Source organism: Carassius auratus, unplaced genomic scaffold (genome assembly GCF_003368295.1).
Source record: "Carassius auratus strain Wakin unplaced genomic scaffold, ASM336829v1 scaf_tig00026092, whole genome shotgun sequence".
Taxonomy (NCBI): Eukaryota; Metazoa; Chordata; class Actinopteri; order Cypriniformes; family Cyprinidae; genus Carassius; species Carassius auratus.
The window spans coordinates 84,788-111,204 of NW_020525485.1; the positions used below are offsets into that span (position 1 = coordinate 84,788).

Genomic DNA, 26,417 nt, shown 5'->3' on the forward strand with positions numbered 1-26,417 from the left:
TACAGTCGTAGTTTTTGCTATTTTTGGACCAAAAATGTATTTTCGATGCTTCAAAAAATTCTAACTGCCCCTCTGATGTCACATGGACTTCTTTGAAGAAGTTTTTATTACCTTTCTGGACATGGACAGTATACCGTAGATATTTTCAATGGAGGGACAGAAAGCTCTAGGACTAAATCAAAAATATCTTAAACTGTGTTCTGAAGATGAACGGAGATCTCACGGGTTTGGAACCACATGAGGGTAAGTGATTAATGACATAATTTTCCTTTTTGGGTGAACTACCCCTTTAAGTTCTCTTTTAGTTCCTCAAATGAGGACAAATGCTTTTCTGTAGTAATTAAAAATAGATTAAGATTCTTAATTGTCATTATTTAAGGGATCTAATTAATTTTTTTATATTTATTTTATTTTTTATTTTTTTGCAGCACAGAATTAATTGTATAATCAAATGTGAACCATAAGACCAGACATATATTGGAAAAAAAAATATACAAACTTATAAGCAAATGAGCAATATAGACAAAGGAAAGATTTGTGACCAAGGCATAAATACAAAAGGAGAATTGGATTAAGTACAAATATAAACACAACATGGTAGTGCAAAGTGAAATAGATCAATGCAGTAATCCAGAGGAGAATCGGGTTTGATGTTCTTGAAACCCGGACGGTACAACAAAGAAAAGCCTGCCTGGAGTTGAGTCTTTTGCCAGATCTAATATTTTCGAGATTCTTATGGTCGGTCCAGATGATAAAAGTTACCCCCGACCCTTCCAACCAATGACGCCACTCCTCCAACACTAACTTGATGGCCAACAATTCTGTTACCAATATCATAGTTACGTTAAGCGGGTGATAAACGATGGGAAAAAAACGTGCAAGGGTGCATCTTGTAATCTGAGGAAGCGCGTTGGGAAAGCACTGCATCTACCTCCACCTATGACGTGTTGACCTCCACCAGGAACTGACGTGTGGGATCAGGGGTGACTAAGATCGGAGCCGAAACAAAGTGACTTTTGAGATTGGTGAATACAGCTTCTGCTGTATCGGACCACCTGAACGTCATTCTGGGGAAAGTCAAGGCCAGTCAGAGATGCGACTAGTTGGCTGAAGTTGGGAATAAAACGCAGATAGAAATTGGCGAACCCCAGAAACCGCTGTAGGGCCTTACAGGAATCTGGACTTGGCCGATCCATCAAAGCTTTAACCTTGTCAGGATCCATACATACTCCCTCAGAAGAGACAATGTAACCCAGGAAGAAAACATACTGTGCATGAAAAACGCATTTCTCCACCTTGACAAAAAGCCCATCCTCTAGCAACCTCTGGAGTACTCGCCTGACATGCCTAACGTGTTCCTTGAGAGACAAAGAAAAAATCAATATGTCATCCAGATAAACATATATTAATTGGTCTACCAGGTCTCTCAGCACGTCATTCACAAGAGCTTGGAAAACTGCTGGAGAGTTGGAAAGGCCGAACGGCATAACCAAATATTCAAAGTGCCTTCTGGGGGTGATGAATGCGGTTTTCCATTCATCCCACTTCCTGATGCGGACCAAATGATAAGTGTTTGTAAATCCAATTTTGTTAAGATGGATGCTCCCTGCAACTTGAAGGCTGAAGACATCAACGGCAAAGGATAAGTATTCTTTACCGTGATGTTGTTCAGCTCTCGGTAATCAATACAAGTTCGCAGAGAACCTTCCTTCTTACCAACAAAAAATTATTATTTACAACATTATAAGAATCACATATGTTTTATGCACTTGTGGCGCTTGGGCATTAATTTTATTCTCTTCGAGAATACATACTCACACGTTCAAGATAAAGCGCTGGGAGTTTCGAGCTTATCTAGCAAACTCGCACCGCATAATTAAGATGTTGATCAAATTAATGGATACAATTTTTGGAATAACTCGTTTGTAACGAAGCATTTCAAGACTTGTTAATAAACATCAAATCTTTTAAACTGATAAAGATTGTTGCTCGCATTATTCATTTCTGAAAAACATGCTAAGTTTAGCACACTAAATGTATTTGTTGTCTTAATCATATGCTTTCATCTTCGTTTATTCGGCCATTGTTTCATTCGCGTCTATCTACATCAATTCCTGAATGCTTTGTACTGGAATGGGATAAGTTTTATGACTTACATCTCTCTGGTCACATAGACCATTCTGCAAAGAGGTCTTTGCTGTCTATTCCTGCACCAGCATCCTCTGAATAAGAGCATGAACGTAAACAGATGTGTTTTGTTGCTATGCTCAAACACTAAAGTTTTCCAAATACACATTAAATTGACTAATCATTTCATCATACTTTCGCATAATCTCCCAAGGCCTTTCTGTAATCTGTTTTCATGTACTTCCTATCCTTTTACAGGATTCAATAGCCATTGAAGTTTAATTGGCTTGTAAGGCATCATTGAGTAATGTAAAGCGTTTTTATCCTTCTGCTATGGTAATGTATTAAGATTTATTTTTCTCTCTTTGTCCTAGTCCATGCATTACCAATATTTTTGGTCTGGTTTCTTTTGGGGAGTTCACTCGTCGGGTTCATATGGTTAAATGGAGTCTGTCATGTTTTGCGGGAGTTAGCTAGAGAATAGAATAGAGTATAGTATAGAATAGAATAGTGTTTTTATGCTTTCTTGCTTTTTTATTTGTTTATTAGATAATTTTACCAACCTTGGTATTTCATTACAATGCAATCAATTAGATTCCATGGATGCAGATGCAGAGAACCGTTGCTCTCACCTGATCTTTACACAGCTCACTCTTCGGACTGGCTCTGTTATGATCACTGGATCTATCAAGCTGATGTATACATGGTCCTATTCCATTTGACTCTAGGTAAGATTCGGCTCAGTGCTCCGCAGGCATCTTAAAGTCCATGTGACCCGGAAGCTGCTGCTGACTTTATTTCATTTCATTGTAGTGACATCTCCAGCTGAAAAAGAATATTAATTAGAATGCATGGTTTGGTTGGGCTCCTGGTTTCTGTCTCTCACTCATAGCAAACTAACGGCTTAGGGGTGTTTAAGGATATTTTGCACATGCTGTCAAACTGTCGTCATCAGAAAACAAATGCATTACAGTGTGGAAGTAAATGTTCAGATTTTGATTAAAGATTACAAAGACAAACAATTATTGTTTACATCCAGACTGCTATAATCTGATTTTGTATTCTTATGTCTGGCTAAGTGATCTATTCGCAAAAACTGGTGGTGGTGGTGGTGAAATACTGTATTACCCCTTTTCAACCAATCGTTACTACCTGTAGCTTAACTTAGCCTTTCCTTCCGTGACCTCCCCTCTATTCCTCTATTATCTAAGTGTAATTTCCTTCTGCAGTCCGTTTTTCTTTCTTTTGGGGTAGGCTCCGCCCTGCCTTCATCTTCGCAGGATTAGCTGGTATCTACAAACTTCAGATCCACGCTACGGATGGGGCCTATGCCAAAATAATTCTGTTTTTTGTATGTTTTTGTAAATAAATACTTCCTTCTTATCTACACCTCCTGAGTCTTTCTGGTAGAAATATATTTCTCCATGGCCTCCATCTCAGGAATAGAAAGAGTGTAAAGTTTGACTTGAGATGGGCACTTACCTGGTAATAACTCTATGGCACAGTCATAGGGACGATGCGGAGGAAGAGAAGCAGCGCGAGACTTACTGAGCACCTCCTTCAGGTCCAGATACTCTGCAGGCATGTTTGACAGAACCGCTGCCTTCTCCTGAAACACAGAACCGGGCACAGAATAACAAGCAGACACCGGACAGCTGCACTCTACCCACCTGCATGGGCTTGTGATAGATGGCGGGACCAGCCGTGTTCTCTCTGCTTTGGTTGCCAGCTTCAGTGTTGCCGGGTAAACGTGTAGAACGGGTGTGCTGCCCCAGTCGTTCAATACGGGCATCCACCCAAAGAGCCAAGTCAATCAACTCGTTGAGACGCGATGGCAACTCAAGCATGTAGATCTCCTTTTCAACAGGGTCGGCCAGCCCATGCAGGAACATATCCTACTGTGCCTCCTCGTTCCATTTAAATTCGGCCACCAAGATGCGAAATTCAATGGAGTAGTCAGCAACGGAACAGTCCCCCTGTTTGCATCTGTTGTTGACGATGCTCTCATGCTGTTGATCCATACGGGTGACACTGTGGAGGATGAATTCAGAAAGAGAGGTTGCACTTGCTGCTTCCATGGTTGGTCAGAGCGTTCTGTAACGGTAGGAAGGGCGAGGAAGCAATTGCAAGTGAATAATAATTTAATGAGAAGATACACAAATGAACAGTATTAAACCAGCAGGAATAATGGGATGGAGAGAGATGAAGTCAAAGGTGGCCAGGAAGTTGCGGTGAGATGAGACAGCAGGAGAGCGTGACGATACACTTACCGATTGTGGTCCATAAACAACGCCTTCTCCAGACAAAGAGGGAACTTCTCCATCTTTCAAGAATAATCTTTGTGCAAATCCGGCATTAAACTGATTGAGATTGAGGAAACTGTCCTCAGCAAAATGTGCTGCACATAGTGTTACATGTGGATTATAATTTTCGGGAACCGAGTTAAACATAAATTGTAACCATTAATCTCTAAGAACAGTGTCCCTGGGAAGCCCAAACAAAGATGATTAGACTCCGAGATGGCGACAAACACAGACGCAGCTGTTCCTTCTTCTCCGTGCGGGCGCAACAAGACCACGCCCCCTTTTTTGTGTATTCATGTGGGCAGAGGTAAAAAAAAAGCGGTTTTAGTGAAGGAAGCAGAGGGATGTAGTCCAAACTGGTCATTCGATGTAGGCAAATTCTGTTAAATAAAATATCTCGCTTGGCATTGAACTTTGAGCTTTAGAATTTTACAGATATTATTTATACTCTAACAACAACATTACACACTAACTAAAGTTTAAAAGATGGGATCACGAAGAACGGGACCTTTAACACTGAAGACCAATTTTTTTTTTTTTTTGGAAAAACTTCGCTAAATCTATTGACAAAGTCACTAAGTTGGCAACAGTGCGCACACTCTGTGTCACTTGGTTAGGTTGCAGTGGGTTCAAAAACAAACAGGTATTTATTGAACGAAAGACGATTAGACAGTAAATACGTTAGTTTGACAGCCACTCTCATATCCCAAATTATCATCCCATTATATTTTTACAAAGTACAAGCTCAGCACAACTGCAGTGCTTTGTTCATTCAGCAAAATGATTCATGCAAGTCAGTTCATAAGAAAGTGGATGTTTAAAGAAATCAAAATTAGAAACTAGATCCATGGAACATTTCAGAAACTTCTATAACATACTGGCAATCTTTAGCTAAATGGTTGGCTAAATGATAGTTTTACATGTTGACACATCAACAAAATGCATGATGTAAAGTACACTGTTTATTCTGCATTAGCAATAAAAATGACTGCTATAAATGCTAGTTATTTTTAAGTGTGTATACAAAGTTCTTAACGATCCACACAATGACCGTGTTTAGTGAACAACATCCTTCACACGCATACAATGGGGTTCAGTAGGGTCACACTGTAAATCTGATATTCAAAGTCCAATAAAAAAATTGAAATTTAAGTTTTTGAAAAGTTTAAAAGATTTATGAAAAAATGCACTATGCACTATTTTTATGATAATCAAATACAGATGAGTATCTGGACATTTATGATTATGTACTGTATAACCGCACACAGAATATATTTAAAAAACAGGAAGCTTATTGGCACAGTGGTTAACCAGAAAAAAAGGCAATTCATGACCAAAAAGTTGCCGACCCCTGGCCTACAGTGAAGAAATGACATAACAGTCATAAGACTTAAGAAAAGTCATATGGGGTGGAAAAAAAGGTTTTTAGTGTGTCTCAATAACAGTCCTCCCATTATAAAGTGGTCACGTTCCTTTAAACATTCCCATCAACTTTATAAGGAACTAAAATCTGCAGAATCCCAACAACAAGCAGCTGCTCATATTGCTCTCTTCTGTCTCAGGAAAATGGATAACACTGAAGAATACAGTAAACTGGAGATGGAATGTGAACCAAGGAAATCATTTCAGAGAGGTTTGAAATAAATGTATTTATATCGTCACGAATTTGTAACCAGTGAGCTTCAACTGTTGATCACATTCATGTGCTAATTAAATGCTTTGTGCTGATGCATGCATCATTGATATCATTGCTTATTATACATACCGCCTGTAAATAATGATAATAATGATTTAAATGACTTGAACACTGAAATAGCTTTTACTGTAATACTACTATACTGTTCTTCCTCACTATTTTTGTCTTGTTTTCCAGTGCAAATGAGAATCATAATGATATAGAAGTCATCTAGTTTTCTGATACAAATGTAGCAAATTTATAATTTAAAAAAGAACAAATGTCTGTTAATGGGCTTCTTCATCTGAAGAAACAAACTATTAAGAAACAAACTCATCTACATTTTGGATGGACTGAGGTTGAGCACATTTTCATCAAATTAAAATATTTTTGGGGGCAAATTATTTTTCTAAGAATGTGTAATTTTTTTAATTGATGCAAAAGTTAAATAAGTGTTTTTTAAGATTATATTAAGACCAGCAGAAACCTTTTAAAATGAAAAATACAAATGTCTCAAGGGGATGTTTTTGTTCTCTGCAGATCTTCCATGCAGGAGACTAACTGTGATCCTTCTAGGAACAGTCTGCATTATTATTTTCATGGTCTTGACTTCTGTTATCTGTGAGTGGATTAAACGACACAGTTTTGGCATACAATAACACTGACATAAATTTTTCATTTCATGATTTTTTCCACTATTTTTTTCATATTTTCTAGCAGCTCTGCTATAGCTCGCCTCTTGTTTCAACCCAACTTTGGGTCAAATATGGACTAACCCAACTTTTGGGTAAAGAATTGAAGCTGCAGTCGGTAACTTTTGACGCTCTAGCGGTTAATAAACAGAACTGCTTGCGTCTTGCGGAAGAACATCGTAGCCGGATCTACTTCTCTCTGTTTATGTCTATGAAGAATCACAAAGGTACTGGGTTACTCCGCCGCGGTATCCCCGAAGCAATCTAAAATAGTCCGAATATAAACACTTATTATAGGTGCACCCTAGTGATTCAGGACAAGCTAAAAACACGGTTTGGAAAATGGATTCATGGTGTACTCACTTATTATATACATTTTTCTACATTTTGAACACAAACAAAGTTACGGACCGCAGCTCTGATTGGTTGTTTCTTAACAGGAGCGATGTATTTCTGCAAATGGCAATGGGACACTGGGAGGAGCCAGAGGACCTTGATTTTTTCACAGATTATCTGTCTCATATTCTACTGTCAGGACATAATGACAGGTTTAACAAATATGTAAAAAATATTTTTTTTTACAAAAGTTCCCTACAGCACCTTTGAATGTAAAAATTTTACCCAATGGTTGGGTTAGTCCATATTTGACCCAAAATTGGGTTGAAACAACCCAGCATTTTTTTTTTTTTTTTTTTTGTGAAAAGACCTGTGGTTGTTTCAACCAATAAATGTTTAAACAAAGTTGGGCAATAACCCATCTGCTGGGGCAAAACAAACCAATCGCTGGGTTTGTCCATATTTTACCCAGCGATGGGTTGTATTTAACACAGCATTTTTAAGAGTGGGGTTTTATGTTAATAGTCTACACACTGCTCAATGAACTATCCGGTACTAATCCGTAATTGTAATATGTGTACTTTGGTTCAAAGATTCCCATCAGGAACGAAAGTTCTCAATGCTGGAGAGCTGGATGAAAAGCCATACTTCTGATCTAACCTCAGTCAAATCTGAATTTCAGTACACAGGTGAGAACTTCATCATCATCATTGTCACAGATCAGTTTTGGTAATGGACTTTTGATTACTGATTATTTTTGACAGGAGGTGATCTAGAAAAGAAGGTTTCTGAGCTGCAGAACTTAGTGTTTAGCATGAGTTCATATTTGAACACGTCTGGATCAAGTAACCCAGAGACCAGAGGTTAGTGCCTTGTCTTTGCCTTAATGTTTTATTTTTGGGAGATTGAATGAATTGATTGATTGCAATCTTTTAATTATAACCTGATCTGAAATTTCAACAGAACACTCTTCAGATTGTCTCCATGAAGAATGTTGCATCTAAAGTCTGTCTTGGCATCTTTAATGCAAAGAATATTTTGACTTTGACAGAAAAGTCAATCTCAATAGACCATGATGGCTGACTATTCCTTTCCTCTTTGAATTTTGACGCTGAAAATAGTCTTAGACATGATATGTGCTTAAAAAGCATTGGTTATTTCCTAATTATCTGTCTCTTTGACTCTATATGCAAAAGAAATGCAAATAAAGAAGCTGTCTAATATTGAGACCCTGATGAGCGATCTCGGCTCGTCACTGAGTTCACTTGCATCCAAACAAGAAGAAAAACTACAAAAGCTTGGTGAGCACTGGACGTACACGTCAGCTTTGAATCCTCAAATATAAAATGACAATCTGTTTATTAATTGGTTTATTATTCTCTCTCCTTTAGAGCGTCAGCAGGATACGTCACACACTGAAGTCAAGAGTTTGATGGACGGTTTGAGTTCAGAAGTATCGACTCTTAGGAGTAAACTAACAGAGGACAATCCAAGGTCTATTTTACGCACACAACGTTTCTTGGGTAAGACAGCAAACATAGAATATATATAAATATTATGAATCATTCTGTTTATAGAATTGTGCTTTTTTCTACATTAGAGGTAATCATGCTAATGTAATTTTTTTTTTTTATCTCCAACTAAAGTGGATATGTCAAAAACACTGACGGATCTGAAGGATTTAATGTCGGAAGTGAAATCATCAGTTCAGTCTCTTAGTTATAGACTATCTTTTATCAGTGAGTAAACTCTGAATTCCATTGTGCTGAAATATATGCATCTTCTAATGCTGTCATTTGTCATAATTACCATTGCTATGGTGGTCAAAATAACAAGCATTGTGGGGTGGGTTAATAGGGTTAATAATATGAATCAGAATCAGAATCAGAATCAGAAAGAGCTTTATTGCCAAGTATGCTTACGCATACAAGGAATTTGTTTTAGTGACATAAGCTTCCAGTACACAGAGACAACAACATACAGAAAAAAAAAAAAAAAAGATATTTACAAATTGACAAATAAATAAGTGTATAAACAATTGTGCTATAAATGATAATGGAATAGGATTGAGTGAGATGCAGGAATGTTCTAGGATGGAGGGTTAACAAATAAATATAAGGATATTGCATGTTTATAAGCATAAGTAGGGAACATTTAACTGTTCATGAGGTAGATTGCCTGGGGGAAGAAACTGTTCTTGTGCCTTGCTGTTCTGGTGTTTGCGGCTCTGAGGCGCCGGCCAGATGGCAAAAGTTCAAAGATGGGGTGACTTGGATGTGAGGGATCCAGAGTGATTTTGAGCCCTTTTCCTCACTCTGGATGTATACAGTTCTTGAAGGGTGAGCAGGGGAGCACCAATAATCCTTTCTGCAGTCCGAACAGTTCTCTGTAGTCTTCTGATGTCTGATTTTGTTGCTGAACCAAACCAGACAGTTATTGAAGTACAGAGGACAAATTCAATGATGGTGGAGTAGAACTGTTTCAGCAGCTCCTGTGGCAGGTTAATCTTCCTCAGCTGGCGAAGGAAATACAACCTTTGTTGGGCCTTTTTCACAATGGAGTCAATGTGATTATCCCACTTCAGGTCCTGAGAGATGGTGGTTCCCAGGAATCTGAATGACTCCACTGCAGTCACAGTGCTGTTCATGATGGTGAGTGGGGAAAGTGCAGGTGGGTTTCTCCTGAAGTCCACGATCATCTCCACTGTTTTGAGCGTGTTCAGCTCCAGGTTGTTAAGACTGCACCAGACAGCCAGCTGCTCAACCTCTTGTCTGTAAGCAGACCCATCACCGTCCTGGATGAGGCCGATGACTGTAGTGTCGTCTGCAAACTTTAGGAGCTTGACAGAGGGGTCTTTAGAGGTGCAGTCGTTGGTGTACAGGGAGAAGAGCAGAGGGGAGAGAACACATCCCTGAGGGGCACCAGTGTTGGTGGAGCAGCTGTTTGACCTGAATTTCCCCAGTCTCACTAACTGTTGCCTATCTGTCAGAAAGCTGGTGATCCACTGACAGATAGAGCTAGGAACAGAGAGCTGGGTCAGTTTGGTCTGAAGGGCTGTTGGGATGATGGTGTTGAATGCCGAACTAAAGTCCACAAATAGGATCCTCACATAAGTCCCTGTTTTGTCCAGATGTTGCAGGATGAAGTGCAATCCCATGTTGATTGCATCATCCACGGACCTGTTTGCTCGGTAAGCAAACTGGAGGGGGTCCAGTATGGGTCCAGTGATGTCCTTCAGATAAGCCACAACCAGTTTTTCAAACGACTTCATGACGACAGATGTTAGAGCCACAGGTCTGTAGTCGTTAAGTTCTGCTATCTTGGGTTTCTTTGGGATGGGGATGATGGTGGAGCGTTTGAAGCAGGAAGGCACTTCACACAACTCCAGGGATCTGTTGAAGATCTGTGAAAAGATGGGGGCCAGCTGGTCAGCACAGATTTTCAGACAGGCTGGTGTAACACCATCTGGGCCTGGTGCTTTTCTTCTTTTGTTCTTCTTGAAGACCTGGCGCACATCATCTTCACAGATTTGAAGAGCAGGAGGTGTGGAGGGGGGGATTGCAGGATGTGTTAATGGTTGTGTAGGGAGATGGTCAGAATGGGTGATGGGGGTTTCAAATCTGCAATAAAACTCATTCAGGTCGTTAGCAAGTCGTTGATTAGCCTCAGTGCAAGGGGATGGTGTCTTGTAGTTCGTGATGGCTCTTAGACCTCTCCACACTGAAGTTGAGTCGTTGGAAGTAAACTGGTCTTTCAACTTTTTAGCGTAGGTCTTTTTAGCCGCTCTGATCTCTTTGTTCAGTGTGTTCCTGGCCTGATTGTACAAGACCCTGTCCCCATTTCTGTAGGCATCCTCTTTAGCCTGACTATGTGACCCTGGAGCACAAAACCGGTCATAAGGGTCTTTTTTTTAAATTGAGATTTATACATCACCTGAAAGATGAATAAATAGCTTTCCATTGATGCATGGTTAATTAGGATTGGACAATATTTGGCTGAGATACAACTATTTGAAAATCTGGAATCTGAGGGTGCAAAAAAAAATCTAATATTGAGAAAATCAGCTTTAAAATTGTCCAAATGAATTCTTAGCAATGCATATCACTAACTAAAAATTGATATATTTACAGTAGGAAATTTACAAGATATCTTCATGGAACATGAGCTTTACTTAATATCCTAATGATTTTTGGCATAAAAGAAAAATGGATAATTTTGACCCATGCAATGTTTTTTTGGCTGTTTCTACAAATATACCCCAGCGACCCGGGTCACATAATGTTCAGCACGCACAAACATTCATTCTGTGTGATTAAAAAAAAATGTTTTTTTACTTGTTTGTGGATAAACAAGATAAAATCAGTACTGAGAAATTACAAAACCTTCTCTCAGAGAAAACTAGTCCTGTTCTGTCTCCTTCATTCGCTCGTTCTCTTACAGACTTACTTATACCAGGATGTACTGAATCTGGTTGGATCCCGTTCAGAAACAGCTGTTACCTGTTCTCGCATGACTCGATGACCTGGACCAAAGCTAAAAATTACTGTGAAGAGAAGGGCGCACTACTCCTAAAAATAGAAGATGGCTCTGAGAGGGAGTGGGTGCGTAACACACACACACACACACACACACACGCACACACACCCTTTAACTTTCCATTAAGTCTTTCAGTGATTATTTTTTCTACCTTACCAGGAATTTGTTACCAGTACAGCCAAACCACAAGAATACTGGACTGGTCTAACGGACCAGAACACAGGGCAGTGGAGATGGGCGGATGAAACTCCTTACACCATGAATAAAATGTGAGTTGAATATATAGAGAACTGGATATTTAGTTCCCTTTGTAAGTGCAGTCAGAGAGAGAACTCGAATATAAATAGATTGGACATGACCCAGGTCTGGTTGGGTTGCATATTGCATATAGCATAGTACAAGAACTGTGAATGAATGCTGAAACAGGTTTTCAAATTTCAATTTCACAGACAGTGGAGCCCTGGTCAGCCAGATGACTGGAAAGACCATGGCCTGGGAGAGGAAGGAGAGGACTGTGTGCACATTACAGCATACGGGCTGCTAAATGATGCCCACTGCTCTATCAAAATGAACTATATATGTGAAAGGAGAAAACAGGACTGAGTGTGGTCAAAACTGAAAGAATATTTTAAAAAGAATTTGTGTGTGGTGGGGGTGTTATCTTTGGGTGTAAATTACTAATCAAATGAATTATGTGTTTGGTGTATGACTAATACAGCCTTTCTCCAGAGATTCACAAATCAAATGTAAGACTTTTTAAAATTAATACTGCATGCCATTCCAGTACAAACCCATTAAATCTTAAAACAAATCCACATTCAACTGCAAAACAGGGCAACTGCATGTTTATATAATCAAAACTGTTTTTTTTTTCATCAATGTTTACATTTGTATTGGAATTTGTTATTGAAATGCTGTTCTCTTATTAATGCACATAAACTACAGGTCAATTTAAGCTGGATACAATCATGTGTTTTTGAAGAAAAGCATTTAAAAAAAAATGATTGCATTGTACTAATAAACTCTACATTTTGAATGTGTTAAATAATATTCTTAGTCTTTCTTTCCTGTGACCCAGAGAGAAGCCACATGGGTTTACGCTGATATAAATGCAGATACGGATTAGTGTGAAACCAAAATACCAATACCAAGCATTTTATGCATATTGAGGGACTTTTAATCATAAACAATCCTGAAATACACGGAAACTGTACTTTTGAAATGGCTATGCTTTGCTACTTCCAAATGCTCATTCAGAAAAATGAGAGATATGCACTCTTGCAACCATCTAAAACATATTCAATTAGCCTTTTGAAGTTTAATAGTTGCATATCCGTATTGCAATGACTGTTTTCTGTCCCACAAATTTAAGACCTCTTAAAATAATCAAGATTTTTTTGTGTACTATTTGAAATTGTATGGCCTTAAATTTTATTAAACCAAATTTAAGACTTTTAAGGCTCCATAGGAATCCCGTAACATGACAAAATTAATATCTCATCCTAGCAAACGGACCCTACTCATTCTGTGTCAAAAATTCAACAATAATCACACTGATGAACTGTAATAAAACCAGAAACTTGTCAACCTGTGAACAGTTTAATCATGTGAAAACATAAAGGTTAGTCTTTTGGCTAAAGTGTGCATTTGAATGTACAAATACTTTTGTGGCAGTTGTCATTATGTCACAAATGTAGTCAATAGTGCTCTACTTGTATTATAAGTATTATATTTACCGTGCGACATTGTTAGAACTTTTAAAGAAATTTCATATTAGATGCATTTGGTTGACATCTGCTTATCAATATGTTTAAGCAATAAAAAAGGTCTGGTCGCTGGTATTTTCATACAGATTGTACTAAAAGAAAGGTACAGGATTTTTCATGGCAGATTTCAGGCGTCATTTTCACAGTAACTCCATTTTTATTTATGGCCAAAATGGTTAGAATTATAAATTTCATAATAATTATTTTCACTTCCCTATAGGTCAGTTCAGGTTTTCTTTTCTTTTTTGTGCTGGTTTAAAAGTCCAAGATCAGCAAAACAGCAGTATTTTGTTAAGACAGCAAAATTATTTTTGTCTTTCACTAACCATGATACGGAATATGGAAGTAGTAAAAAGTAAAATTCCCTACAGCCGTCACAAACGTAAAAAAGTCATTGCACAGGATAGTGTACAGTATATATATATATATATATATATATATACAGTATATATATACATGTATATACATATATTCACATACACACGTATACCCTCACCGGCCACAAGTAACACAAATTGCTAATCAGCTAATCACATGGAAGCAACTCAGTGCATTTAGACATCTAGATGTGGTGAAGACGAATTACTGAAGTTCAAAGCGAGCATCAGAATGAGGAAGAAAGGTGATTTAAGTGTCTTTTAACATGGGATGGTTGTTGGTGCCAGACGGGCTGGCCTGAATATTTCAAAAACTGCTGATCTGCTGAGATTTTCACACACAATCATATCTAGGGTTTACAGAGGATGGTCTTAAAAAAGAGAAAACATCCAGTGAGTAACAGTTGTGTGGATGAAAATCTCTTGTTGAGGTCAGAGGAGAATGGGCAGACTGGTTAGAGATGATAGAAAGGCAACAGTAACTCAAATAACCACTCGTAACAATCAAGGGATGAAGAATAACTTCTCTGAACATGAAAGCATGGATCCACCCGGCCTCGTCTCAATAGTTCAGGCTGGTGGTGGTGGAGTAATGGTGTGGGGGATGTTTTCTTGGCACACTTTGGGCACCTTAGTACCAATGGACCATCGTTTAAACTCCACAGTCTTGTTGCTGACCATGTCCATCTCTTTATGACTACAATGTACCCTTCTTCTGATGGCTACTTCCAGCAGGATAATGCACCATGTCACAAAGCTTAAATCATCTCAGAATGATTTCTTGAACATGATAGTGAGTTCACTTTACTCAAATGGCCTCCACAGTCACCAGATCTCAATCCAGTAGAGCAGCTTTGGGATGTGGAGGAACGGGAGATTCACATCATGGATGTGCAGTCAACAAATCTACAGCAACTGCGTGATGCTATCATGTCAATATGGACCAAAATCTCTGAGGAATGTTTCCAACACCTTGTTGAATCAATGCAACAAAGAATTAAGACAATTCTGAAAGCAAAAGGGGGTCCAACCTGATACTAGCAAGGTGCACCCAATAAAGTGGCCAGTGAGTGTATGTGTATATACTGTATATCAAAATGGCAAACTAGATCCATGGAATGGGGCACATTTTGGGGAGAATTCTATTTTATTTTATTTTTATTTATTTATTATTAATACATTTTTTGGTTATTAACAGATAATATTTAGCTAATGCATGACCTAACCAGCATCATACTTCTAATGAAGAACACTAAATAAAAAAGTTAAAAGTTTGTTATAGACATTTTCTCATCAGTGTCTCTGTAACAAAATACCTAGAATTCTCCCAGTTCCCTAAATATCAGAATGTGGAAGTGAATGTACCTTTGGTTTCATTTAAGGAACATGATTGCATAATGGATTATGATATAAGGGAGGTATTTTAATTTCTCGCTGGAAGAAGCAAGCAACTGCTTATTTTACTAACACTTCACGGCCTCAGAAAATGGGAATGGATCGCTTGGAAGAATACACTAAAATGGAGATGGAGTGTGAACCAAAGAAATCATTTCAGAGAGGTTTGAAAGATTTATTAAAATCACATTCTATTTGATACAGAAAGAGAAATAGAGAAACTAACTTGAATCTTGAGACATTAAACTTCATTTGGCTTTTACAGTTCAGGTGAAATGGAAAATGTTTCATTAAGTCCTGCAATGGCACTTTTTTAAAATGTGTTGACACCTTTTTTAATTATCATTTTAAAAGCAACTTTTATATTTGGAATGTAATTGAAATTGAGAAAGACATTTAGCAAAACCTTTTCACATTCATGTGCTAAGTATATGGTTATTAATGTTTTGTACTGATATGTTTATCATTAGTTCTTTTGCTTATACAGTACACAGTGCTTGTATTATTACTCTAAACTCTTTTAGAGTATTAAAGTCTAAAAGAGGAGACGAAATGAACAGCAGGAATCAAGGGGATGTTTTTATTTTCTGCAGGTCTTCTATACAGGAGACAAACTGGCATCTTTGTGCTTATGGGAACAGTCTGCATGATTATTTTCATGGTTTTGACTTCTGTCATCTGTGAGTGGATTAAACACCATGGTTATACATTATTATTATTACTATTATTATTATTATTATTAATATTATTTTATAAGAAATTGTTTTATTTATATTTTGTGTTAGTATTTTTCATGTCATGTAGTATCACCTATTCATTTTTAAAATATTAAAAATATTACATTTTACAGTATTCTGTCTATTAATATGATATTATAAAGCCGTTTAATTATAAAAAATAAAAAATAAAGATTTTTTTTTTTTTTGAATAAATTTATATGAAGAGTGTTGCAATGTTCTAAAAACAGCTCAGTTAACTAATAAACCAGAAACTGTGTTATGAATCTTGTTCTTGCAGGCTCTGAACAGATTTTACATAATCTCCAGTGAAAATCTTTTTTCTTTTCTGTTTACTTTGGTTCAAAGATTCCCATCAGGAACGAAAGTTCTCAATGCTGGAGAGCTGGATGAAAAGCCATACTTCTGATCTAACCTCAGTCAAATCTGAATTTCAGTACACAGGTGAGAACTTCATCATCATCATTGTCACAGATCAGTTTTGGTAATGGACTTTTAATTACGAATTATTTTGACAGGAGGTGATCTAGAAAAGAAGGTTTCTGAGCTGCAGAACTTAGTGTTCAGCCTGAGTTCATATTTGAACACGTCTGGATCAAGTAACCCAGAGACCAGAGGTTAGTGCCTTTCATTGTTTTATCTTGTGGCAGATCTGAATAAAACATTTTTTTTATTTATTTGCACACAATTGTAATATGAGAATTCATGATGGGCATCAAACAGTTTCCAAATATTCTCCATGAAAAATTTCACATTTCTAATGCTTGTTTGGGGGAAATATTTAATGCAATTAATTTTTGCATGATTCAATCTCAACAGAGCATGATGCTTAACTATCCCTTTCCTCTTTGACATTTGTCCCTGAAAATACTCCAATATATGATATGTGCATAAAAAACATTGATTATTTCCTAATTATCTGTCTCTTTGACTCTTTATGCAAAAGAAATGCAAATAAAGAAGCTGTCTAATATTGAGACCCTGATGAGCGATCTCGGCTCATCACTGAGTTCACTCGCATCCAAACAAGAAGAAAAACTACAAAAGCTGGGTGAGCACTGGACATACACGTCAGCTTTGAATCCTCAAATATAAAACAACATTTCATGGGTTTGAAGCTGTTTATTAATTGGCCTTTTCTCTCCTTTAGAGCGTCAGCAGGATACGTCACACACTGAAGTCAAGAGTCTGATGGACGCTTTGAGTTCAGAAGTATCGACTCTTAGGAGTAAACTAGCAGAGGACAGTCGGAGGACATTTTCATTTAGAATTTGTAAGTATTCTACAGAATTATATTTTTCCTATATTAGAGGAAATCACGCTGATTTATTGTTTTCTTTTTTTCTTCAACTTAAGTGGGCATGTCAAGCTCACTGTCGGACCTGAAACATTCAATGGAGTTACTGAGATCATCTCTTCAAACTCTTTCTTATAAACTATCATTTGCACGTGAGTAAATTCTAAACCCATGTGCAATATTGCACTCGAATGTAAGCTGCTTTTGTATTAATGCAGAAAACCCATTGTTATTTCACCTAGAGAGTTCGTAATGAAGATGCACCGCCAGCGTAACAAGAATTATATCTTCAGTTATGGTATTTGACGATGGTAAAATTAAATGAGGAGAAGCATTGAGGGGGTGGGAAGTAATATGCCGCACTATCTGGGTAGGATTACATTGATTTAATCAGCTTGAGACAAACAAAAAATAATGTGTGTAGAAATAAGAAAAAGGTCTGCGGGTGTGCAAAAAAAATCATACAACAACAGTCCAGTGAAATAAGAATTTCCGAAACTGTCCAAATAGTGTAGATTCACCAAAATGAAAATTCAGTTGAATTCAGTAAATTAATAAATTAGTCATGTCCTCTTCTTTTTTTTGTATTGCTTTACAAGAAGGTTCATTAGTTAACATTTGGTTCAAATGAATGAACAATAATTCTACAGCATTTATTAATCTTAGTTAATTCCAAAATTTAATTAATGCATTATTCAAATCAAAAGTTGTGCTACATTAGTGTAAATTAACATGAACTAACAATGAACGTTTACTGTCATTAAGATGAATAAACACTGTAATAAATGTTCTGCTCATTGTTCTTTCATGTCTGTTAATAACTAATGTGAACTAATGGAACCTTATAGTAGTGTTACTAATTTGAGTTTTTAATATGATGTTTTGATTAAATGTTTTGCATGACTGAGTAAAAAACAATAGTTTCATGCAACACCATTGTGCACTCTTTGTTTCTCTCGCTTACATAGACTTACTTACATCTGGCTGTACTGAACCTGACTGGATCCCGTTCAGAAACAGCTGTTACCTGTTCTCCCAGGACGTAATGAACTGGACCAAAGCAAAGGATTACTGTGAAGAGAAGGGCGGGTTTCTCCTAAAAATAGACGATGGCTCTGAGAAGGAGTGGGTGCGTTGTAGACACACAGGACACCTTTTCCTTAATGCCTTCCATTATGTATTTCGGAGATTCTTAATAACATTAATCTCCCTTTCTAGCAATTTGTTAGCAATTTCGCCAAACCACATGACTACTGGATTGGTCTAACAGACCAGATCACAGGCCAATGGAGATGGACGGATGACACTCCTTACATCATAAATAAAGAGTGAGTTAAATGTAGAGAGAACTAGATATTTTGGTTCCAGATAATTGAGTCTGATTCAAATTCATGACGAATTTTAAACAGATGGACATAATCCATGATCTGACAGGGTTGCGTATACTACCATATACTAAGTGTTTACTATTTATTATCTAAACTTTGGTGGCCCAGGATAGTTGAATCTGTCCCACCACAGTTTCATAATGAACCAAAAATATTGGTGAAGAAGGAGTGAAGAAGCTGATCAATATATGGGATGATTAGGGAGACCATGATAATGAACAGAGGCCAATGGGAGAATTTGGCTAGGATGCAGGATCCTTGCAATATCTTTGTCGTAGTATCATTTCAGTGTTTAGGGGGATTTCCCACAGCTGGCTCAATGCATGGAATCAACAGCATTATTTCATTTTTATGAAGTAAATGGTCTGCTACAGCTTGGACTGAAAGGTTTAATGTGTAACAATGTAACCATCATTACTGCTGAAATATTATCATTATTTAATCAATAACATAAGGTGTTCTAAAAAATGACAATGATATTTTGTATCACAATTATTTCTGGGGCAATATATCACCCAACAAAAAGTAGTTATCGTCATAGGCCTACTTTAAGTAAAACAATATACTTATGTTTTAATTTTAAATTGACATTGCAATTGTTTTACAATAGATACTATTCGTCTAAGGGATATTATTAATAATACAAAAGTATCACTAATTATAAAGGTCAAGTAGTGTCTGCCAAAGTGCTGTACATTAACAAATAAACAGTTAAACAAAATTATTATATTTAATTGTTTGCCGCCTTTTAACACCAGTGTGAATGTGATGTAGACTGACACACTTTATCACAGCTAAAAAGAGGTTTTAGTCTGGGTAGAAGTCAATGGAAAGACTTTTTAATTGATTGCATCAATCAATGCACATTCAGAGGTCCTCCCAGCATAGTCTTGCAGAATCCTGTTGGAAACACTGCTAGCATAATAAACATACTTTACAAATATGTTACAGAGTTTATTTATTTTTGCAGACACTGGAGTCCCGGGGCAGCCGGATGATTGGACCGAACACGGCCTGGGGGAAGGAGGAGAGGACTGTGGGCAGATTGCATATAATGGGATGCTAAATGATGCCCACTGCTCTACCAAAATGAAGTATATATGTGAAACGCAAAACTGAATGCACACAATTCTGAACATTGTAAATAGGCTTTGTTTCGACTGAGTTTTCTTGTATGTGAATTGTGTAAATTACAAATCACATTAATGATGTGTTTATCAGTGTTGCGTTGTAGTTACTAATACGACTAAACTTATATCTCATTCTACCGAATTAGCCTTTCTTGTTTAAACAGTAAACCAGCATTAAAACAAATTTCCCACTGATAAACTAATAAAATAACTTATCTTTCCTGAATATTGATTAAACAAATTATTACTTTAAAATACTCAATACTCAGGTTAAAACTGTGTTGTTCAGAATTATTACAAACTAATCACAACAACCAGATTGTAATTAATCTATAAAACCCAAACTGTCACTAAAACTGTTTTTGAATAAATAAAAAAAAGTGTTTTGTGTTTTGTTTTGTTTTTTTCAAACAATGGGTGAATGGTTTAATATTTAGTATTTTAGGCTTCTGTAAGAAATGTTTTTATTTTCATTTTGAAATATAATTTTGGTATGTGAAGGTTGAAACTAAATATATTTTCAACTTCAAAAATATATTTCATTGAGCTTCATTGTTTTACAACATATGTTTAAAATATGTTTTGCCAGAAATATATAAATACCCAGGTGTATCACAACAAATTAGAATATTGTGGAAGAGTTCATTTATTTCAGTAATTCAACTCAATTGTGAAACTCGTGTATTAAATAAATTCAATGCATACAGGACTGTAGTAGTTTGAGTCTTTGGTTCTTTTAATTGTGATGATTTTTGGCTCACATTTAACAAAAACCCACAAAAAAATCTCAACAAATTAGAATACTTCATAAGACCAATATATAAAAAAAAACATTTAATGAATTTTTGTCCTTCTGGAAAGTATGTTCATTTACTGTTCATGCACTCAACACTTGGTAGAGGTTCCCTTTTGCTTTAATTACTGCCTCAATTCGGCGTGTCATGGAAGTGATCAGTTTGTGGCACTGCTGAGGTGGTCTGGAAGCCCAGGTTTCTTGACAGTGGCCTTCAGCTCATCTGCATTGTTTGGTCTCTTGTTTCTCATCTTCCTCTTGTCAATCTTGTCCATAGATTCTCTCTGGGGTTCAGGTCTGGCGAGTTTTGCTGCCCAGTCAAGCACATGAACACCATCGTCATTTAACCAACTTTTGGTGCTTTTGACAGTGTGGGCAGGTGCCAAATCCTTCTGGAAAATGAAATCAGCATCTTCCAAAAGCTGGTCAGCAGAAGGAAGCATGAAATTCTACAACATTTTTTGGTAAAGAGGTGCAGTGACTTTGGTTTCCAAAAAACACAGTGGACCAACACCAGCAGATGACATTGCACCGCAAATCATCACAGGACTGTGGAAACTTGGAATATGAGCTTCTCCAGCCTTCCTCCAGACTCTAGGACTTTGGTTCCAAATGAAATACAAAACTTTATCTCATATGAAAAGAGGACTGTGGACCACTGGGCAACAGTCCAGCTCTTCTTCTCCCTTGGTCCAGCTAAGACGCCTCTGATGTTGTCTGTGGTTCACTAAATCTCTTGACACGTCTGTGTGTGGTGGCTCTTGATGCCTTGACTCTAGTCTCAGTCCATTCCTTGTGAAGTTCACTCAAATTCTTGAATCGATTTTGCTTGACCAATCCTCAATCCTGCGGTTCTCTCGGTTGGTTTAGCATCTTTTTCTTCCACACTTTTTCGTTGCACTCAACTTTCTATAAACATGCTGGATACAGCACTCTGTGAACAGCGTTCTGTGAATGTTTGTGGCTTATCCTCCTTGTGAAGGGTGTCAATGATTGTCTTCTGGACAACTGTCAGATCAGCAGTCTTCCCCATGATTGTGTAGCCTAGTGAACCAAACTGAGAGACCATTCTGAAGGCTCAGGAAACCTTTGCAGGTGTTTTGAGTTGATTAGCTGATTTGTATGTCACCATATTCTAATTTGTTTAGATTAAATTGGTGAATTGGTGAGTTTTTGTTAAATGTGAGCCAAAATCATCACAATTGAAAAGAACAAAGACTTAAACTACTGTCAGTCTGTGTGCACTGATTTAATACATGAGTTTCACAATTTGAGTTGCATTACTGAAATAAATGAACTTTTCCACAACATTTGAATTTGTTGAGATGCACCTGAAGTTTAAATGTTAAAAAGATTAGTTATGTGTTCGCTGTTATTAAGTTTGTGTAACTCAACTGAATAAATCGGAAATGAGGTGGACTAGCAAACTGGGAACAAACAAGAGGTTAAACAAACCATAGTGCCCTTGAGTGAAAAAAAAGAAAGAAAACTGAGCAAGCAGTCGTTTAGCAGATTCATTTCTCCCGAAATACTTTGTTACAGGACACCCATCAGAGGTGACATGACGTGCATAGATTCTTGTAATAAGGAACTGAAAGTGCTATTATATACATTTCACAAAAGTAGGTCCTTCCACTAGTTTTTGTCTCAAGCGACTATTAATAAGGGAGGTGTTTTGGATCCTCATTAGAAAGCAAGTAATTGCAAGAGTGTTGTCATGGTGCTCTTATCAGAAAAGTGGTAGCTCTGAAGAAATCATGAAAATGGACATGGAATTTGAAAAGAAGACGACTTTACACAAAGGTTTGCTAGATTTATGATACTAAACTGTATTTGTTCAGAATGAAACTACGTCTTTGTGTTATATATGAGAGAAAGAGAGCTTTAGTTCGTTTTCCGGGTACAAATATCTAAACATTCTAAGATCTAGACATTTACTCAGAAGCCTTGAAGAAGTCTTTTTTTAGAAAATAATGAAGTGCATAAAAAAGAGTGAGTTTGTTTAAATAAGATCCAACCAGTGGGGTAAGAAAAAGAAACTTTTATTTGCATTTAAATGAAGTTGATTCCTTTTACCCCCACTGGCAGAATTATTTTTCTTATTTTAACCATAAACTCACATCATTTTGATAGTATTACCAGAAATCAAGACTTTCATGTTTTAAGTCATTTTGCTTCTATAATAAACCTTGATTGGAAAATGTTTAGATATTTGTACTGAAAAACAAGACAAATCATTTTATCGTCATAAAATTTTATTTATTTGACTCATCAAGCAGGGACATATTTAAGTAAATTTCCTAATGTCAAACATTATATATATGTAATAACAGTCATGTTAATAAATTGCTGGCATGAAGTGTTTCTTAAACATTCCTGATCGTATGTTACTTTAAAGGTTGCTGCCAAATTTGTCTTAGAAATTTGTCACAAATGTCAAATTTTCTAATGAAGATTTGTACATTTCTCGTGGTGTGTTGTTGTTTTGCAGATCGTTGTAGCAGGAAAACTGGCATCCTCCTAATTCTAGGAGTTTGCATGATTGTCTTCATGACCATGACTTTTGTCATCTGTGAGTGGGATTAAACAACATGCAATCTTTATGTGTCATGCTATAAATATGTAAGAAAGTGAGCTGTAATTCAAAAAAGGAAATTGGAAACTGGAACTGAAAAAAAGTATTTGCAGATACCTTTTTGCAATGGTATTTTTTACATTATGCTGATTTGAAAAAAAAAATCTTTATTTTCGCTCATAGTTTTGCATCAACAAAAAAAATTTCTCGATGTTGGAGAGTTGGATGAACAGTCAGAGTTCAAATCTGACTTCAGTCAATCCTGATCTTCAGAAAACAGGTGAGAACTTAAACAATACTTTTACACAAATTAGCTGAAAACATCCTCATCCTCAGAGATCATCCGAGATGCAGATTTAGCGGACATAGCATTGCATCACTTGTTCACCCAATGAATCATCTGCAGTGAGATGGGTGCCGTCAGAATGAGAGTCCAAACAAGTGATGTAATGCTAAATTTCTCCAAATTCTGGTTTCTTTCAACATCTTTCTTTTTTTTGGGGTGAAGTATTCATTAGATCCCTTTTTTCTAAGCACTACATACTCATATTTGAACATGTATATCTCCAGATCAACTTCAGAAAAAAAGTGTGATATGGAATTTTTTACCAATCTCTAAACACTTTATACAACATAAGAAGTGCAAGAAAAGTCCAATATTGAGACCTTGATGACCAATCTTGCCTCTTCATTGAGTTCAATCATTTTTGTTGGAAAACCTACAAAAGCTGAAGATTGTGTTCCTTTAAATCGTCCAAATCCAATACATGAATATTAGCTATCTAAATAAAATCAAACTAAATAAATAATTTCTTCACAGGAGCGTCAGGGATGGTGTTATACACTGAAGTGAAGAGTTTGGTTCTGCAGTATCAGCGCTGACATCCAAAACTAAATGATACAGGTTTGCAAATATAATCCTGGACCACAAAACCAGTCATAAGGGTGCATATTGTTCGTGACAATAAATAAGCTTTCCATGTTGTATGGTTTGTAGGATCAGGACAATATTTTCGCAGAGATACAATTATTTGAATATCTGGAATCTGAGAGTGCAACAAAAAAAATCCAAATACTGAGAAGATCACTTTTAAAGTTGTTCAAATGAAGTTTTTGGCAATGCATATTACTAATCAAAGTCTAAGTTTCGATAAAATTTCCTAAATATCTTCATGGAACATATAAATTTACTTTATTGCATTAAAGAAAAATCAATAATTTTTACCAATAACATTTTTTTTTTTTTTTTTGGGCTATAGCTACAAATATGCCCCAGCGACTTAAGACTGCTTTTGTTGTACATGGTCACTTATCTTTCCATTTCAAAGAAATTAGACAACCACAAGAAATAATTCTTAGAGCTATCTCTTTGAACATAGGCCTATATATTCTTCATTAAATGCTTGACAATCTAATAAATATATATATTTTCACTTCACAGTTAGCAATCAGGACCAGAAACAGACTGAAACAAAACAATTATTAGGGCAATTTGAGCTCATCTGTTACATCTCTACAGTCTGATCTCAAAAGAAGCAGCGTGACTTTGGTAAGAAACATAAAATTAATATACATTTTCTATTATTATTATTTTTAATTATTATTTATTTCAATTTCAAAGAATTCAAGAATTCACAGCAATGAACAATACTTCAACAGCATTTATTAATCTTAGCAAATATCAATATTTACTAATGCATCTTTAAGATCTGTTAACATTAGTTAATGCATTGGGAACTAATATTCGTATGCATATTAATATATAATTACTCGTTATTTCATGTTGGTTAATAGAACAACTACTGTGAAAAAGGTTTGAAAAAAATTGTTGATTAAATATATATATATATATATATGATATATATTTTATGTATGTTATATATATGCATTTTTTATATATATATATATATTTTCTAATTTATCAAGCCTTTATTGCTGTGCACACAGTAATCTTATTGATATATCTTATTAATGTTTTTTGTCTCGTGTTAAAGAGTCTCTGTCGAGCTCACTGAATGACCTGAAGAGTTCAGTTTCAGATCTCTCTTCTTCTGTCTCAACTGTTTCTTCTCAACTATCATCAGTCAGCAGTGAGTAAACCTTACATCACACGTGCAATACAGCACTCGATTCAATAACAGTCCAGTAAATGCAACGTCTTCCCATAAAACGTCTTGTTCACAGTGAAAGATGTGTCACAAACTGACATAAAGAGTTTGATGAATAATCTGAGTTCTGCAGTGTCAGCGCTGACGGTGCAGCTGAATGATGCAGGTCTGGAAATCTTTCAATTGCATCACATTAATATTATTATCTGTGGATTTTTAAACTGCAATGCTTCTTCCCTCCCAGTTAACAAGCAGGACCAGAAACAGAGTCAAACAGAAAGATCACTGGACAGTCTGAAGACATCGGTAGAGTCTGATCAACAAAACAAACAACGTGACTTCGGTAAAAGCATTATTATAAGCTATTCATCGAAGCATAAGTAAATTAAATAAATCTGCAAAAGAATAATAGAATGTCATTATTGTTTTATGCACTTCTATAATTGCTCCATCTGGGGAAACATTCTGTCTAATTTACGTCTCTGTGTTAAAGAGTCTCTGTCGAGCTCACTGAGGGACCTGAAGAGTTCAGTTTCAGATCTCTCTTCTTCTGTCTCAACTGTTTCTTCTCAACTATCATCAGTCAGCAGTGAGTAAACCTTACATCACTTGCAATACAGCACTCAATTCAATAACTCTACACTCAGGGAGTGAATTAAAGAGTGAGTGTGTTCAACCCCTCCAAAGGACCAGTAAAACAAAACATTTAGTCAATGATTTCATAAGACATGCTTCAATTGTTATTTTGAATTAAACAACCTTAACCCTTAGGGGCGACTAAGCCCTTTTTGGTCCGTTTTCTCTATTTTACATTCGCTTATAAACCATATGTAATGAGGATGGACCACCATGTATTTGGTATCAATGGATTCAGAAGACCCTAAGCTACCATAAGCATGCATGCAATATGATCTATAAAGGAAGTATGACTGAAAAATTGTACAATAAACTAGAGAATTTCAAAGACGAAAATGAATTTTTGTCAGTTATTACTGAAAATCCTACCTCACACAACAATAGTTTAAAAGTTTTTGACCCAAAAATATATTTTTCAAACTCTTTGCTTGACAAAATGGGTTAATGTTCAATCAAATGTGTAAAGATCAATTAAATAATTAACTTTATTTACAAACAGTCCTAGGCGTTCTTTTTATTTTTGGGACTAAGCCCTTTTTGGTCTGT

The 26,417-nt window shown here is 36.4% G+C and overlaps 2 protein-coding genes and 1 long non-coding RNA gene across 3 annotated transcripts; all 3 read left to right on the forward strand.

Annotated features, from left to right (window-relative positions):
- Window positions 1–5,894: 5,894 nt before the first annotated feature.
- On the forward strand, window positions 5,895–12,714 carry LOC113078597 (asialoglycoprotein receptor 1-like). The gene is made up of 10 exons (XM_026250915.1): window positions 5,895–6,063; window positions 6,646–6,726; window positions 7,727–7,822; window positions 7,898–7,996; window positions 8,330–8,434; window positions 8,525–8,656; window positions 8,780–8,872; window positions 11,574–11,734; window positions 11,829–11,938; window positions 12,119–12,714. Exons 1-10 carry the CDS (start codon window positions 5,997–5,999, stop codon window positions 12,270–12,272), a joined length of 1,098 nt encoding a protein of 365 aa, XP_026106700.1. The 5' UTR covers window positions 5,895–5,996; the 3' UTR covers window positions 12,273–12,714.
- A 2,527-nt stretch (window positions 12,715–15,241) lies between these two features.
- On the forward strand, window positions 15,242–19,932 carry LOC113078593 (asialoglycoprotein receptor 1). The gene is made up of 10 exons (XM_026250909.1): window positions 15,242–15,371; window positions 15,801–15,887; window positions 16,293–16,388; window positions 16,463–16,561; window positions 16,891–16,995; window positions 17,095–17,217; window positions 17,301–17,393; window positions 18,210–18,370; window positions 18,460–18,569; window positions 19,600–19,932. Exons 1-10 carry the CDS (start codon window positions 15,299–15,301, stop codon window positions 19,625–19,627), a joined length of 975 nt encoding a protein of 324 aa, XP_026106694.1. The 5' UTR covers window positions 15,242–15,298; the 3' UTR covers window positions 19,628–19,932.
- Window positions 19,933–22,279: 2,347 nt separating this feature from the next.
- On the forward strand, window positions 22,280–23,407 carry LOC113078591 (uncharacterized). The gene is made up of 3 exons (XR_003281556.1): window positions 22,280–22,355; window positions 23,044–23,124; window positions 23,311–23,407. It is a non-coding gene; the product is annotated as an uncharacterized LOC113078591 (long non-coding RNA).
- Window positions 23,408–26,417: the final 3,010 nt, after the last annotated feature.

Coding starts and splice junctions, on each gene's coding strand:
- LOC113078597 (XM_026250915.1), top strand. CDS start 5,997: ATGGATAACACTGAAGAATACAGTAAACTGGAGATGGAATGTGAACCA. Junction 6,727..7,726: donor GGTCTTGACTTCTGTTATCT/GTGAGTGGATTA, acceptor TTTGGTTCAAAG/ATTCCCATCAGGAACGAAAG. Junction 11,735..11,828: donor ATGGCTCTGAGAGGGAGTGG/GTGCGTAACACA, acceptor CTACCTTACCAG/GAATTTGTTACCAGTACAGC.
- LOC113078593 (XM_026250909.1), top strand. CDS start 15,299: ATGGGAATGGATCGCTTGGAAGAATACACTAAAATGGAGATGGAGTGT. Junction 15,372..15,800: donor AAAGAAATCATTTCAGAGAG/GTTTGAAAGATT, acceptor TATTTTCTGCAG/GTCTTCTATACAGGAGACAA. Junction 17,394..18,209: donor TTATAAACTATCATTTGCAC/GTGAGTAAATTC, acceptor TCGCTTACATAG/ACTTACTTACATCTGGCTGT.